Source organism: Coffea arabica, chromosome 9e, assembly GCF_036785885.1.
Source record: "Coffea arabica cultivar ET-39 chromosome 9e, Coffea Arabica ET-39 HiFi, whole genome shotgun sequence".
In the NCBI taxonomy this organism is placed as follows: domain Eukaryota; kingdom Viridiplantae; phylum Streptophyta; class Magnoliopsida; order Gentianales; family Rubiaceae; genus Coffea; species Coffea arabica.
In genome coordinates this window covers 33,267,153-33,284,483 of record NC_092327.1, presented here as the reverse complement: position 1 = coordinate 33,284,483, position 17,331 = coordinate 33,267,153, and the positions used below count along the sequence as shown (strand labels likewise).

At 33.9% G+C, this 17,331-nt stretch overlaps 1 protein-coding gene across 2 annotated transcripts; it reads right to left on the bottom strand.

The window, feature by feature from the left end:
* Window positions 1-3,363: 3,363 nt before the first annotated feature.
* LOC113710394 (AP2-like ethylene-responsive transcription factor At2g41710) lies at window positions 3,364-10,183 on the bottom strand. Of its 2 annotated transcripts, none has more exons than XM_027233366.2 (9): window positions 9,660-10,183; window positions 6,837-6,919; window positions 6,660-6,668; window positions 6,480-6,568; window positions 6,204-6,277; window positions 6,072-6,122; window positions 5,771-5,832; window positions 4,988-5,613; window positions 3,364-3,714 (listed from the first exon to the last, which is right to left on the bottom strand). In XM_027233366.2, exons 1-9 carry the CDS (start codon window positions 9,950-9,952, stop codon window positions 3,661-3,663), a joined length of 1,341 nt encoding a protein of 446 aa, XP_027089167.2. In that variant the 5' UTR covers window positions 9,953-10,183; the 3' UTR covers window positions 3,364-3,660. The 2 variants fall into 2 exon arrangements, with proteins under 2 accessions (XP_027089167.2, XP_071921702.1); XM_072065601.1 differs by having other exon boundaries at window positions 5,813-5,832; window positions 9,660-10,181.
* Between the last annotated feature and the right edge of the window lie 7,148 nt (window positions 10,184-17,331).

The following is a 17,331-nucleotide window of genomic DNA, read 5'->3' as shown; positions in this document are numbered from 1 at the left end:
TGGACTACACAATATACAAATATATATACACAAGTGTAACCTAATTTAGATCCTAAAATCATGCTAATCTAAATCAATCTACCTAATTAATATATGATACTATAATCAAATCTTTCCTAATATTTACAATATCAAATCTTTCCATAATATCAGATCACATATCTTCAACAGCTACCAAGGAGGAAGCAAGTGCAGTCATGTAGATATTGAAAAGGTATGGGAAAGTGTCTGGACAGGTTATTAATATAGAAAAATCTTCTATCTTTTTCAGCAAGAACACAGGGGAGGGCTGCAGGAGTGAGATACTGAGCATACTAGGGGGGATGAATCAGGTTAGACAAAGCAAATATTTGGGCTTACCTATGGTAATTGAGAGGATAAAGAGATAAGTGTTTAATTATATCAGGGAAAAAATGTCAAGCAAGCTAAGAGGGCGGAAAGAAAAATTTCTAAGTAATGCTGGAAAGAAAGTTCTTCTGAAATCAGTGGTATTAGCAATGCCTAGTTATGCGATGGTTTGTGGCAAATTGCCAAAGACTCTGTGTAAGGATACATGTAAAGAGATGGCAAATTTTTGGTGGAGAAGCAATGAGGATAAAAAGAAGATTCACTGGCTTGGATGGAAGAAAATGTCTGAAATTAAAGGTAAAGGGGGGTTGGCATTCAAGGATTTGTTAGACTTCAATACAGCTATGCTAGCTAAATAGCTGTGGAGACAATAACCAAGGCAAATCTCGTGGCGAGTAAGGATTTTAGGGGAAAGTATTTTAGAGGGGAGTCCATTTGGACCATGAGACAGAAAAGTGGGGATTCATGAATGTGGAGAAACATTTTAAGTGCAAGGGACTTGTTAGAGAGAGGGGTTAGAAAAAGAGTAGGGGATGGGCAAACCATTAATATTTGGAAGGACAGGTAGATTAACGATCAAGGGGCTGGAAAGGTTAGAACTAGGAAATCACCAAACTGTAAGGTGAGTAAAGTTTCTGAGTTGATTTATGATAGGAAGTGGAATGCCGAAATACTAAGCTCAATGTTTACTGCAGAGGACTGTAGGAGGATCAAAAACATTCCTCTCAGTATAATGGGGTGTAAAGATAGGCTTGTGTGGCCATATTCTGCAACAGGAGAGTATAGTGTCAAAACTGGATATATGCTTGCTAGAGAGATGCAGAAGGAGAAGATGAAAGTTCAACAAAAGAGGAGGAGTGTAGTAAAAGAGGTGGTGATGCTGGAGTTTGGAAATTCATCTAGAATCTGAACCTTAAACACAAGCACTTTATCTAGAAATGTCTACATGGTATATTGCCCGTAAATGCAGTGGTTAGAAGCAAATTTGAAAAGGGGGATGATAGATGTGTTTGCTGTGGGGAGAGCACTAAAACATTAGAGCATATGTTTTTCTTTTGTGAACAGGCAGAACAGATTTGGAAAGCACCCCCAATTCAGTGGAATGATTTAAATGAGTTCAGAAACAATTTTTGGTTATGGTGGAATGGCATAATGAAGGCAAAAAGTAGAACTGAGGGGTTAGACCACCTGGCTCTGACTATAAACATATTATGGCAAATATGGAAGTCAAGGAACCAGATGCAGTTTCAAGGAGAAAGGAAATGCCTTGGGAAAACCAACAAGAAAGCAGTAAAGGAATGGCTGGAATACAGTGAGATATGCTCAAAGGACAAGGGGACAGAAATGTCAGGAAATGATCAAGTAAAGGGAAGGAATGAAGGGACCAGACCACCTAAAGGTTTTACCTGTGTGAACACTGATGCTGCACTGGATATTCAGAAGGGGAGAGCAAGTTGGGGGGCAGTTGATAGGAATGAAAATGGTGACTTGGTAGGAGACTGGGCTGGAAGTGTTTGAGAAAGCAAATGCTATAAGAAATGCTCTCAGGAAGCCAATGCAGAGGGGATGGAGACGCATAATTATACAATCTGATTGCAAGAATCTGGTTGAGAAGCTGGTTGAAGAAAACAATGGGGAACCGATGATTGGCGCATTACTGGAAAACATTTCCAATCCAATCTGAGCAAGGAATTTAGCAGTTGCCAATTTTCTTTCATTAGAAGGGATGAAAATGTAGTTAGTCAGAACTTGGCAAAATTTGCCACAACATTAATTGGTGATTTAGATTGGAAAGAATCTTTTCTTGCTTGACTAAGCAGTTTATCCATGAAAGATGTAGGAACAGTGGCTTCAACTGTGTAATTGTTTTTTTTTCTGAGTTTTTATCAATAAAGTGCTGTTATTGTTTGAAAAAAAAAACCATCTTATGCTCTAAAACAATTGTTGGTGCATGCATTTACATAATAGATACTATGTTAAGTGTGATTTAAGTATAATAACAATGGCATTGAGTAAAAAAAATTTTAAATGTAGAACCAAATTCTTCGATAAGAATATTTGTTTATCTTTTGTCCCAAATTGTTTTATAAATAGGTCGATAAGAATATCTCTTTATCTTTTGCCCCAAACTGATTTACAAATAAGTTGTGATACGACGTTTTAGGAATTGTACCTTGCAGGAACACCTGTTACTCTTTCTTAATACTAGACCATTTGTTTTCGAAGAGGGATAATTGAAGCATTGAAATGCTCTATATGGCTTGGTTGGATAGTGCTTTCCAATCCCTTTTTCTATCTCTTTAACTATCTTTTTTTTTTTTAATTTCGAATATATCACATCACAAAAAGTACTTGCTACATTGATTGTTTCAAAAACAATTTTCCAAATAATCACCTATCTGAAATGTAACTAATTTGAAAGCATTTGCAAGAAGGGGCTGATCTCGAATACTGAAAAAGTTGCAAAATGAATCAATTGAATTTTAAGGGAAGTTTTACTTCTTCTTCACCATATTCGTTCCCCCCTTCCTCCATTCTGATTTCCCTCCTTAAGTGTTGAATTGTGTGGTCTCAATCTTGACGGAATTTATTTCCATTCGTCCATTTTTTCTGATGACAATTGGTGATGTGTCTTCATTTTCAGTGATGAATGAAATGCACAACTACTATGAGTCTATGACCTGTTCGCGGAACTCCACCTAATTGTCAGTTCCAAGCAGCAGCAACTCAAAACCAAATGGACAAAATTCAGGCCTGTTTGGCAAACAAGTTTTTAGCTAAATTTGTCTACTACAAGTTTTTTAAAAACTTTAGCTACAATAATCTCAAAAAACTCATCAAAATTTTTAAACTATACATTTCAAAATATCCAAAAATTTACACACTTCAAAAATTTTTCCTACAACTTTTACAGTAAGTTACAGTAAAGTTTCTTCACTGGCTAAGAAAATTGTGTTTTAACTTGTTATTAAGAAAGATTAAGATCACCGTAGACTTCCATTTTCCAATCAAAGAGACCGCAAAAGACAGAGGTAGAGACTCAAAATAAAGTAATAACTATTTCTTTTACAAATACACGTTTTATTGTAGAACCTATCACACTTCAACTATCCAACACTATGTATACCTGTACAGAAAACACGTGCTTTTTTTTTTTTTAATGAAACTACAAATTACTTAATAACTATAACTATCAGAAATACCTCTTTTCTCCCAGTTAGTTAACTGAAATATCTGTACACAGAAAACCCGCAAATTACTGGAGACCCCAAGGCATCAGCTTTGACAATGCTGCAAGGACAAGATTAAATTTCAGCCTTCTTGCTGGAACAAATTGTATTCTGAGCTAGACTCGTTCTTTGCAACCTGCATGTCATTAATGCGGCCTTGATTAGCTAAATGAATTAAAGAAGCATTTTCCTTAGTTTCATTTGCTTACATAAACAGGAAACAATCAAATGAAATTTATACCTCAGCCACCAAAAAAAAAAAAAAAGGCACTGAGTGAACATCCTACGGTTCAGACAGGCAGCACACTGATGCTATCAGTATACAATTGTAACCATTGTAAACCTGAAACTGTTTCCTACAAGTAACCATTCAGGAGAAGATCCCCTTTAGCTCGTCACCACAATAAGCAACAACTGCCAGGGTGCAGATTTCCAACAAAATACTTATGGAAAGAGATTTTACCATGCTGGTTCAAGAAAAATTAATTTCTAGAGTCTGATTCTTATGAAGATCAAGCCTGAATGATAAATAGAATGAGAAAAATGAATATTTCAAGCATGCTGCAGAAAGTGCTAGTAAGCCTAAATTCTAAGGCTAAACCACCTTTTGTATCAGGTATGAATTGTCATCAAGCTAAGAAAGGATACTTGCCTAGCTAAACACAACCCACACATTCTATTCATTGTCTAATAAAACATGAACATTCTATAGAAAAGGAATGTGTTTCAAAAACTGAACTGTTTCCCTAAATATATTACGTCAAGTGCAACTCAAATAAGTAATTGCCTCAAAATCCTATGCTCTGTTTGGATGGGAGTGTTTTTCAAAAACTAGTTTTTCAAATACAATAAAAATTTTTAAAAAGTACTCTAAAAGGTAATCTAAAAATTAGTTTAAAATTTTAAAAAATATCTCAAAATATATTCTAGAAATTCTTCTACTCTTAAATATCCCAAAATATTTTCTAAAAATATTCCAAAATATACTCTAAAAACTCTGCTACAGCAAAATTTTTCAAAAACAGCTAAAGAAATCCTAGTTCTTGCAACTCAAATAAGTAACTGCCTCAAAATCCTACTTCTTCCAAGTTCTTGCTAAAGAATCTTCATGTGAAAGTTGCTGTAAAATTCTTACTGTGTCTCAACGTCAATAACAACTTTTTTGAGTGTGTTTCTTTCAGTTTTTACTTGAAGAGCCACCCGAAGAATTATGGATACAGCAGTTCACCTAGAGGTATTCTGCTGTAATTGCATTACATAACCTTAGTGCTTTAATTAGAATCTTTTTCACATATCCAAAACCAAAAATTAAAAATTAAAAAACCTATAGCATGGACTAACAGGTTAGAGATTGTAACTCACGCAATTTTAGAATGAAAAAGATGAAGCTTCAGCAAATGAAAACCAACCTCAGAAGTGCGTGAAGATCCCACAGGAAGAACTGAAACAAGACTGGTCCAAAGAACAGGATCATTTAAGGAATCAATAGAGTTGTAGTTGGTCACAAGTGGAGCAGTTAGTAAGGGAGTTAGTGGGTAAACATTTCTTGGAACGGGTAATCCTCCAGTCATCCCAAGTCCAGCTCCAACTCTCTCATTTCCACCATCATGACTACATTTTTCAACCCCCTTGCCGTAGTCCTTTTTGTTAATAACATTTTTATCTTCATTTTCATCATTCTCATCTATTGCTTTCTTCTTCAATCCTTTTTCTTGTAAGCTCTTAAATGCTGCGGATTGTGACAAAATGCTCATAGCAGACACAGCACCTTTTCGGTGTTTTCCTTCTTGAGGCACACCCAATCGTGGCATCTCATAGGGTTCAGTGGGCTTAGCTGTCAGTTCTACAGATTTAAGTTCACTGCTCATGTCTTCACCAGGGCGATATGATGTTTCCTCTGATGATTTAGCGTGTGGATCTACTTGACGTGGTTTATTGGTCCCCCACCACTTGATATAAGTGGTCAAATCAAACTTCCTATCAATGCAAAAGCCACCAATATATTCATTTTCTGCTGTTGCATCATCAGCTGCACCTGATAGAGGAGAGGAATGCCAATAATTTGGTAACCAAACCACAAACTAAAACCTAAGAAGTTTAAGTAGGCAGAACACTATGAAACCTATAGATCTGTAGAAGATTTTTTCCTAGTAACCCGAAAATTTTTTTCTCCAATGTCTAAATTTAGTCACCATATCGAATGCTGGTGAAGTAATCAGCCCCAGAAAACTGACCAAATTGTGGATCCCATCGGCTGCATACACAAACAAACAATAAAACAGAAGGAAAACAACATTAAAAACACATCCAAACATGAGTAAATACACACACACAAATATATATTATATACACCACTGAGAAACCAATGATGGCAATCTCTGATAACATAAGCTTTCAGACAATACATTTGCCTCAAGCTAAAAAACAGTAACTTATGGCTCACATAATACTAAATAAAAGCCAATGTCAAAAATCTAGTTTATGCATTTGTACCTTGAAAGAGGACGATATTTGGAGACTCCTCTTGAGAAGCCACTACTCTTTCTGCAGAAAAGCATGTCATAAGGAGCATGTCATAAGGAACATTACAATTATTCTAGTATAACATATACAAGGTATACAAACCTTCGAAGGGATGCGAGATAGTCTTCTCTTGAGAAATTTTGCATCTCTTCAAGGTCCCTTGTATAGTCAGTAACCTATACAGCATATGAATAGGAATGATTCTCACAAGAATAACTCCAGCAGTACATGATATTGTGCTCTTAAATGAAGGTCTCTAAATGTACACTATCAGATTTGACAGGAAAAGAAGAGTAAAGCTATTCTTCCTTTTCTTTTGGGAGATGGGGATTTTCCTTTTACATTCATTTATAAGAAAACTAGTCCGTGGCGTCATACTGGAAAATTAATGAGTGTTCCAGGGCCCCAGTATTTCAAGGCAGCAAGATCATATGCTCTGGCTGCTGCCTCCTCATCATCATATGCACCTATAGGCATCATATTTGTTAGTTAATAGAGGTGGATATCACATTCAGTTTGAACTTTAAAAAGACAAAGACTACCAGTGAAACTGCATACCCAGGTAAACTGCCCATGAGAATCAATCACCAACCAGTATCCATATTTCCATGCAACAGAAGAGTTGGACAAAAGGTCAGGTCAGAATTTAAATGAGAGGTTCAGATAGTGATTTTTTAAATGCTAATAGAAACAAATCTACATGTACATCTATATAGATAAGCAGAAAATAAAAACCTTGCTTTCCCTTTTTATTTTGGTTTTGATTCCAGGTGCTTTTATCCCAAAGATGAGCTTCATATCGTCCTGTCCATCTATGCCTATGAGAATAACAAAGACAAGCTCACAAATGTAAGAATATAAATAAAGAAACACAATCAACTGATTCAAGGATCTTCAGAACAGAAAAGCTAAGAGAGAACAAAATCTACAATTGCACCTGCAGAGCTTTTGCAGACTGTCATGAGGATTCTAACTTTTAGGATGATTACAGCAGTATTATTCAATGTAAAGTTTATTACTTGAGATAAGTTTTGCTGAACAATCCAATATCAGCATATTTTGATTTTTAACATCCAAAACCTACATGTTCCTCTATTGAAGATTTTAGATTAATTCATAATGCCATCATGATTGGAAAAAATCCACGTACATGCACCACATAACAAAGACAAAAACTAAATATATTAGCTTTCAGGAAAAGTTGACTCGTTAAGTGTAGAATTTCATCCATAAGCCAAGGTTTGAAACAGTATGAGCTCAAAAAAAAATTTTTTTTTTTTGGTTTTTTTTGGGGGGGGGGGGGGGGGGGGGAAGGGGGGGGAATGCGTATGCAATAAGGAGATCAACTCCACCCATCCATTTCCCACTGAATCTCTCCAGATAGTGCAGAAAAGGCATGAAGCTACTAGATTTTGTCAACTCACAATCATCTTAGACATGAATTAATGATTCGCAATATGCAAGATCCACTCTGTATTTTAAATAGAAAAAATTGATTATCAAATGCAGTGCCAAGGATTGTACCAACAGAGTGCTCACTGAATAAGATGCTACTGACGTTGCATCGTGGAAATGGCAACAGTATTGCTTTTCAAACATATAGAAAATTAAAATGGCATATGAGGTTTAACAGCTTGTGACAACCCTGGTCATCTGGTCTACTTTAGGGTGTGGTAACCACAAATGCACATGCTTCAAACTGCCCAACATCTTCAAGGATGCCCATTTACTAAATTGTGTATAATAAACCCCTCCAAGATGGGCAAGACTTTACACTGACAAAAAGACGTATATTCCCCACCCTCACATCTCAGTCATAGGCAACGGCAAAAACAAGTTATGGAAGCAGCCAACTGCTATCTTAACAGATGCTGAGCATCCACTGTGGCCTTTTGGCTGTGGCTATTCTAATAGCAATTTCTGCAAATAGATTGTGTTCATTGAACCAGCTGTAGATCCCATGGAAAATGCAATACTCAAATGCAAGATATATGCATATGCTCACTGCCATGGTATTCTATATGGTGATTCAAACAACTTATTCACATTCCTATTTAATAAAGTTACAAAAACATCCTTAGTATCCTAAACTCAACAAAAGATATCAAAGATCATTAAAAGACTTGTAGCCAACAGTAGATGCTGGAAGCTACAAGAAACGAAAATGGATAGCTCCCTTTGACCAAAGCTTTTATTAAAGAGTATATTCCAATATTAGGTTGCCAACAAGCTGTGCCTTTATTGTCCACATAAAACATGTTGTATCATAAAATCATTGTACAACATTATGAGATTACTTCATTCAATACTAAATTGAATTATAAAACTGTTTGTAGACTTTTGCTAAGGCTGAATCACATGCTTCATCCCTCTATAGATTCATGTCATATCTCCAACTACAAATCCTACCAAAAGATTCCACAATCCAAACTTTTTATCATTGTTTTAATGGACTAAATGGAGAGATGAAAAAGGAGAGCCAGAAAAAACTAGAAATGAGATAAGAGTATACGGGCCATTGAGGTACTATTGAGAGATGAGAAAGAAGAACCAGACAAAGATATAAAATTTATAATCCAAATTCTTATCTGGACCTCATGAAAATGAGATGATATGTGGGTTACTGAAGTTCTCTTTTTAATTTAGGTGTCAAAAGAACTTAACTAAGTTTAAAAGATAATGGATCACTTGCACCAAATTTATGTTTTTTCAATTATAGTAGTATTATTGAATATGAATTTGTTGTCCATTTACTTCATATTCCATTAAGATACAGATGTATGGAAACAAAAAGTTGGCATTCACACCTACAGCTAAAGTAAGGAATTCATGGTTTCTTTTTGATGTTAATAAAGAGAGGAGATGAAAGTTTCCTTCCTTAAAGTAGGAGTTACACAAGATTGCTTCATCATTTTTTCTTTAACTTAAAATACCTGCTTGAGTCAGATCACCCCATGATTGGCGCCCAATTGTTTTCTAACAATGCTTAATTTCAAGCTACCTTCTCTATGTGAAATGCATCTCAAAAAGCTAAACAACAGCGCATACTACTCATCAGGAAATAGACATACAAACTTAACACAGAGATTGATATCATTTTCAGCTCATCCTTAGCCAAAGAATAGTTACAACAAGGTAAAGAACTGCACTATCATTGACTTAGTTGGCTACTAACTACTTATGTCATTAATACTACCGGTAAGTTTCTGAAATCTACAAAATCAAATCTTAACCAACTCGAATAATTTTAGTTAACACGACAAATTCCTATTCCCCCACCCCCCCCCCCCCCCCCCCCCACCAAAAACAATTGTCTAACTGTCACTTTTTTTTTTGTTTTACTAATAGAAAGATTTCCAGAGACTTTAGTAGCTTCCTAGAATAAAAATAACCCTTTTTTTATACTTCTTATAATCAAACAAACTTAACAATAAGCTCTACAAATTCAAATATAAACCTACAGCGAAAAAATCAATAAAAACTAGCATTTCCCTAGATACAGATATAGAACACACACCATCATGGAGTAACTCAACACTAGTTTATACTACATAGTACCTAGTCACGCCGCGATAAATAGAGCTACGTTTGCCGGCTGTGCAAGGGGGCATTTTGCTGATGCGTTCTTTAGCAGTACATCCTCTCTCTTTCTTAGCTTTCTTCAGCCCTCTATACATTGCCAGCTCATCGCCGGCGCCGCCTCCTCCCGGTATGGGTCCCACCATCACTGCACCAGTAGCAGCAGCAGCTACAGCTTCAGACGTTTCCCCTCCTCCTCCTCCGCCGCCGCTGCTGCTGCATCCGCCGGTTTCCACTTTTCCAGGAGGCGGTCGAGAGGAAGACGACGCCATTAAATAATTTAGCTCAAAACACAAAAACAAGCCCCTAAATAAGGAGAAAACAGATCTAGAAAAGAGGAGAGTATGATTTGATTGTTTTGGAGCGGAGGGACAGCAGAATCCCGCAAGCTAATCTAAATCTGCCGTGGGATTTAAAATTATTCTTTGGTGGTTTGGAATTTTGCGGGGAGTGAGTCCAACGGCTATGACGCAAGGGTTTGAGAGTACTTCTGTTTTTGGGGGAGAAACTGTGGCACGTTCTATCAGCCTCCACCTGTCTGTTACGGCAGTGACAGTTTCAAATGGTAAATGGGCTAGACGAGTTGACAAAGTTTTTTTTTTTTTGTGACACGATCATTTTTATTTTACACCTATATTAAAGAGAAAGGATGGATCTAAAAAATTCAATAGAGAGTTCTAAAAGGATTGAACTGCCATCAAACCAAACGCGTACCTCTACATTTGCTAGTGAATTTTTTGAGGAAATTCTCTTGATAACTAACTACTCTAATCGTACTTAGGGTGCGTTTAATAAAATTGAGTCTAAAAATTGAAATCTGAAGTTTAAATCTATTAAATTATTGAATTGTTAAGTATTAAATCTAATACATTTGAGCACATATTACACTCAGTGATAAGTAAATAGTTTATTACTTAATTTCGAAACTAAATGTTGAATTAAATTATTAAATAGAGCCTTAGCTAGACTTAGTTAGATAAAGTTGAAATTCCTTGGCCCGCGGGGGGTATCATATAAATGTTGAATACAAGGGGTGGGGTGGTTTTCCTATGAGATCATTATTGTGGGGAGAAAAGAGAAGAACTATACACAAAAGTCATAAACATTTATAGTAGTTAAGAAAGATTTTTAACTTTTAGTGGAGGTGGGGTCCCTACGGGCCCTCTACTGCCTCGAACAATGATGACATCAAGTAACTCTAATATAACAAACATGTAAGGTCGCGTGGCTAGTATTTATATGTATTGACATTTTTTGTTGTAAAAATATATATTTTTTTTCAAACGATAATTATTATATAATATATCTATCATATAAATTACAAGGAAGAGAGAGCCTAAAGAGATTGTATTTGAAGTTAACAGGTACACAAACCTTACTAGAATTGTTATATAACGTATTTAAGAATTAACTTATGTAAAAGTATACATCCATTTTGCTATTAGTTATATAACGTATTTAAGAATTGTTTTATCGTACGAAAAAAATTGTACTAACAACTGTGCTCACCCCATTTTGAGTACCAATAAACAGTTACAATTTTTTGTGTTGCAATGAATCTTTTTACGTGATCTTGACATGCCAATTTTAATCTAAAGCTGAGAAGATTGGCAAGAAAGATAAGTTCAAGAATTGACATCAAAATCATTATGGCACCAAGAATTACAGCTGTAACGATTCATTTCATGTACTTGTCTGATTGAAATTGGTACTTGAGGTTAGGCAAACAACCGTAATAAAAGGTTAACTTGACACTAGACAATGATGACTTTCACCGACATGGTACTGGGAATGGATACCTTTATGGTGGGAACGGGTTGACCGTGCCTATGGTAGGAAGGCCTCCAGAGGCCGACACGTGTTGCAGGTGGATGGATTGCAGACGGAGACGTTTAGCCGTGGAATCGCGCGTGGAGATGCAACGTTAACATGTTGTCCGCTGCTGCAAGTTAACAGCAGAGGTTCGTACAGCCGTTTGCGTTTTCCAACGCAGTTTGGTGGGCCGGGGCAGTGTAATTGCAACTCAGAACCACTGCTCATTTATACATTTGCAAATCTACCCGTTAACAAGGGGAAAATGCTGCCAAAGCCCTGGGCAAAAAATTATGCGTAAAGAACGAACCGAAGTTTGAACAAATAATAAATGTAAACCGCGCATGCGAGCGGGATAATAACTTGGAAGAAGGAAAAGCAGAGGAGAGGTATCCGTACTACTCCCTCCATCGTACTTTGATAGTCCAATTTTGCTCTTGCGTCTGTTCCAAATTCTAGTACATTTTTCAATTGAATTGAAAAATTTAGTTGTATTTAAATTTTCGTAAAATAGCCTTATTAAATGTAAGTTGTTGTTACTATATACCCACTTTATATAATGAGAGTTGATTCCTTTTTTACCATTAATTGAAGTTTCCATAAAGTTGTAATGTAATTAATGTGATGGTATTTTAGGAAAAAAGTTACTTAAATTGCTTATGCGAACAAAATTAACTGCTTTTTCTTAGACCGTGCGAAAAACAAATTTGAACAGTAAATGTGGGACGGAGGGTGTAGTTTCGAGACAACGGCTCCAAACACTACCTTTATGGTAGGAAACCTTTGAGCAATCGTAACGTAGGCAGACCCGTAACAGGTGTATTTGTAAAATGAGGAGTTGACGCTCTGTTATCTTGCAGTGGTAACACCCGTGCAGATAAACAAAACAAGACGTATGCGGATGCAGGCCTTTTTCCCCTCCAATTGCTGCGTTTAATGTGCAATGTTTCCCCACTGCTTTAATACATTTTTAAAAATTGTGAAACTATAGTTTTGTAATAAAATTAATAATAACATACCAACAACAAATACCCATGACATAAATATACTAAGCAATTACAAAAATATTTATGATTATGCACATGTAGTTTAGAATTTGCTCCCAAACACCGTGGAACTAAATTTTTCATTAAATTTGAAGACAGTACGGAAAAAAGACTGATTAATGAAAATACGATGTTAAAAAATTTTGAATTCACCGTCACAAAACATGAATTGCTGGGCAATACCAAAAAGCAGGGTACTTTAATCATATAATGAAGCAAAGTCATAAATTTGAAGGCAAAGTTTTCATTAATAAAAATGCCAGCTCTTCACCGCTTTGTTATCAGGCGTCCGATGTATGAGGAAAGTGGCAATAATTAATGTGGTAATTTATTCGGTTTATATAAGTTTTAAAATTCTTTTTGAGTTTCGACAAAAAAAAAATGAAAAATGTGTAAGACAAAGCACAAAAGTCAATTTGATTGGTGTGTTAGGGGAAAGAATAGCAGATATGTAATGTACCTGTATTTGACGTTCAAAATACTGCAGTGATGTTTGTGAAAAACACCGTAAAAAACATGTAATTATAATGGAACCAATTTTGATTATTTAAAATACCCAATATGTGAATGTGTTTTAACTGATATCCATTGATATGCTAAAGCATCGTTATCCCACGAAATACCAGCACCTTAACACCCATTTTTTCCATAAACAAATTTATTGATGACATAAAATAAAACTATACCCATTTTCCAATAAATGGGTATTTCTTTGAAATACCCAGTGTATTATTGGAAAACGGTTTTATTTCTATTTCATCCAATTAATAAATTTATTTATGGGAAAATGGATAGTATGTTGTTGTAATAGATAAAGCCATAAAGAGGTGGGGTTGTATTCGAAAACAAGTACATTAAAATTTAATCGGGTTAAAGAAGTTGTATTCGGAATAATGGGTTTTAAAGAGATGAAATTTGATGAAAAAATGATACTTTACGATATCAATGAATAACAGTTGAAACACATTCACAGACTTGGTATTTCAAATCACAGTATTCATTATTTAAAATACCAAATTTGGGAAAGTATTTGAACTGTTATCCAATGGTTTCGTAAAATAATATTTTTGGTGAAATAGCAGTTCTTGAACAGCTCTTTTGCCACAAACAAAATAATGTATCGGAATAAAAAAATCCGTCATCCAATAAAACACCAGCTCTTTATGGCTTTTATGTATTACAAGAATAGAGTACCCATTTTCCCATAAAACAGCAGCTTTTTATGGCTTTTATCTATTACAAGAAAAGAGTACCCATTTTGTTACATAAAAAAAGTTATTTAATGGATGAAATAAAAAAAACCCATTTTGTAAGACAAAGCACAAAAGTCAATTTGATTGGTGTGTTAGGGGAAAGAATATCAGATATGTAATGTACCTGTATTTGACGTTCAAAATACTGCAGTGATGTTTGTGAAAAACACCGTAAAAAACATGTAATTATAATGGAACCAATTTTGATTATTTAAAATACCCAATATGTGAATGTGTTTTAACTGATATCCATTGATATGCTAAAGCATCGTTATCCCACAAAATACCAGCACCTTAACACCCATTTTTTCCATAAACAAATTTATTGATGACATAAAATAAAACTATACCCATTTTCCAATAAATGGGTATTTTAAAGAAATACCCAGTGTATTATTGGAAAACGGTTTTATTTCTATTTCATCCAATAAATAAATTTGTTTATGGGAAAATGGATAGTATGTTGTTGTAATAGATAAAGCCATAAAGAGGTGGGGTTGTATTCGAAAACAAGTACATTAAAATTTAATCGGGTTAAAGAAGTTGTATTCGGAATAATGGGTTTTAAAGAGATGAAATTTGATGAAAAAATGATACTTTACGATATCAATGAATAATAGTTGAAACACATTCACAGACTTGGTATTTCAAATCACAGTATTCATTATTTAAAATACCAAATTTGGGAAAGTATTTGAACTGTTATCCAATGGTTTCGTAAAATAATATTTTTGGTGAAATAGCAGTTCTTGAACAGCTCTTTTGCCACAAACAAAATAATTATCGGAATAAAAAAATGTACATTTACATGTATAAGTGTATATTATTAAAAACATATAAATTATAAATCAATATTATAAAAATGTATAAATTAATATATTATAAATATATATTAATATTATGTACAAATGTATTAATATAATTAATATAAATGTATACATGCATTAATATTATGTATAAAGGTAAAATTAATATTTTGTATATTAATGTAAATGTATAAATGTATTATATTAGATATTATACATAATATAAATGTCTATTATAAATATACATAAATATTTATATATTATGTATAAATGTACATTTATATAAATGTGTAATATATTATATATTATATTATCTAATATTTATGCAAATATATTATAAATATATAAAAATATACTACAAATAAAATAAAAAATTTGTAATCTGTATGTATAAATATATAATATTACAAATGTATAAAATATATAATACACATTAATATTGAATTTAATTTATGCATAATATACATATTAATATATATTATGAAACAAATTTTAGTAAATATATTTATTAATTTATATATAAATAAATGTATTTCTATAAATATATATTATTTATTTCAATTCATATAATATATATAATATTATACATAATTGAACTAAATATATTCACATTGATATAATATATATAATATACATAATTGAAATATACCTATTCAAATACATCATTGAAATATACAAATTGAAATATATTAAAATATAATTCAAATATACATATTAAAATACATAATTCAAATTTAGAAATTTAAATATACTTACTACAATTCACAAAATTTATTGCACGAATGCCGTAAATACAGGGTGTTTTATTGCAAACCTGATTAAAATTTTGTTCCCGTAAACAAAATTTTCCACCCCTACAACGGGTACTCAGTTCTTATAAGCTATAAACAGTTACTGTTTTATTCGAAATCGGTTTATTTTACTTTCTCCGCCACATACATTTTCAAATGGAAAACGGGGTTCTCTGTTCTTATAATGGAGCAAAGTCGTAAAAAGCTAGTGTTCGACTGAACACCGGTGTTAATTTTTTTTTTTATCCGATAAATAAATTGTGTTATGCAAAAAAAATTAAAAGGCTACTCTATTCTTATAATGCTGGATAAGCCATAAAAAGCTAGTGTTTTACAACAAAATGGATTTATTATATTTTTATCCCAAAAACAATATGGTATGTCGAAACACGGACACTGTGTTCCATTAACGGACGAAAGCCATCAACAGCTACTGTTTTATTGAAAAACAGGCTGGTTTTTTTTTCCGGATAAATAACCAGCCGTTATGCAAACAAAGCGTACTCTGTTCTTATACTAGGGCAAAGCCATAAAGAGATGGTGTTTTACGACAAAATGGAATTATTTCATTTAATTTCCTAAATAAAGCGGTTTATGCAAATACGGGTACTTTGTTCGTATTACGGAAGAAAGCCGTCAATAGCTGTTGTGTTATTGCAAATGGGTTTTTTTTTTCATTTTATCCAAAACCTACTTTTTTTTATGCAAAAATTGGGTACTTTGTTCCTATAATGCGGGAAAGCCATAAAGAGCAAGTGTTTTATTGTAAAACCGGTTTATTTTGCTTAATCCACCATTTACATTTTTTAAACGTCCAAAAGCGGTTTTAGAGATGAGGTGTTTCATGCAAACTTGGTACTTTACCGTGCCAATGGATAACATTTCAAACACAATCAAAGGTTTGGTATTTTAATTAACAAACATTCGGTTCCGCTTGGCTTACATACTTTTCTGGGTACTTTTCAAAAACAGCACTCTAGTCCTTCGATCGTGAAATACAAGCAATGTACATTTCGGCATTTCCTTTCCCTTTTACACAAATCCTTTTGACTTAAGTGCTTTCCAATCACTAATTTTCATTAATATGTTTACATTGCAACAAACAATTTAATTCCGCATAAATTGCAAAAAATTAGTATCTCAACTATTGGGACTTTGCTGATTCTTTGGAGGTCTGATAACAAAGCCGTTGAGAGCTGGTATTTTTATTACCGACACCTTTTTTCCGTAAATGGACTGCTTTCTATGATTTTCCTTTACTAAATGTCAAAGTACCGCCATTTAACCACCATAAATATATCTCTTTGTTCAGAACTTTAAACAATAATGCTATTAACCTGTATCTTTCCCTTTCAGACCAAGTTTTTTGACTTGTCCATTTTTTCTGCGGCGCGGACAAAATTCTTCGGTTACTTTCCTATAAAACTTTTACACAAAAAATTTATATATGCATAAATTTTTTGTGTAAAAAAACTAATTTATTCACATACGATCGAGTATTTATCCAAGTATATTAAAACTCCACACTAAGTAACGTACTCAATTTTAATCATGAATACAACACTTTTCTGTTATTTCAAATAACAAAAAAAAACTGTTTCGCATAAGTTTTTTTTCATAACTGCTGTGCGCTAATCATTCTTTCTTTCTTCAAATTTCTAAACCTTCTTTACGCACATTTTTTGTCCAAGGCATTTGCAGCATTTTTGCTGCGGTAATGGGTACATTTGCAAATACAATAAATGCCTCTCCTTCTAACCTGCAATAAGACATCATGTCCCAACCACGGACGATAGTACGGAACTCTGTGTGCTTTGTTTGCTTCATTCCGCACGCTGTCTGCTTCATTTCCTCTCCACGCGCTCACCATCACTTTAACGTCTCCGTTTGGACCGTTTTGCCCCCAACACGTGTCGCTCCCTGCCACCATTCCTACCATAGGC

What these genes read in the sequence shown, in the direction of transcription:
- LOC113710394 (XM_027233366.2), bottom strand. Translation starts at nt 9,952, where the DNA reads ATGGCGTCGTCTTCCTCTCGACCGCCTCCTGGAAAAGTGGAAACCGGC. An exon ending in TATCTCGCATCCCTTCGAAG is followed by an intron (nt 6,123 to 6,203) that starts GTTTGTATACCT and finishes GCTTTTCTGCAG; the next exon opens with AAAGAGTAGTGGCTTCTCAA. An exon ending in GATCTTCACGCACTTCTGAG is followed by an intron (nt 3,715 to 4,987) that starts GTTGGTTTTCAT and finishes AATGACATGCAG; the next exon opens with GTTGCAAAGAACGAGTCTAG.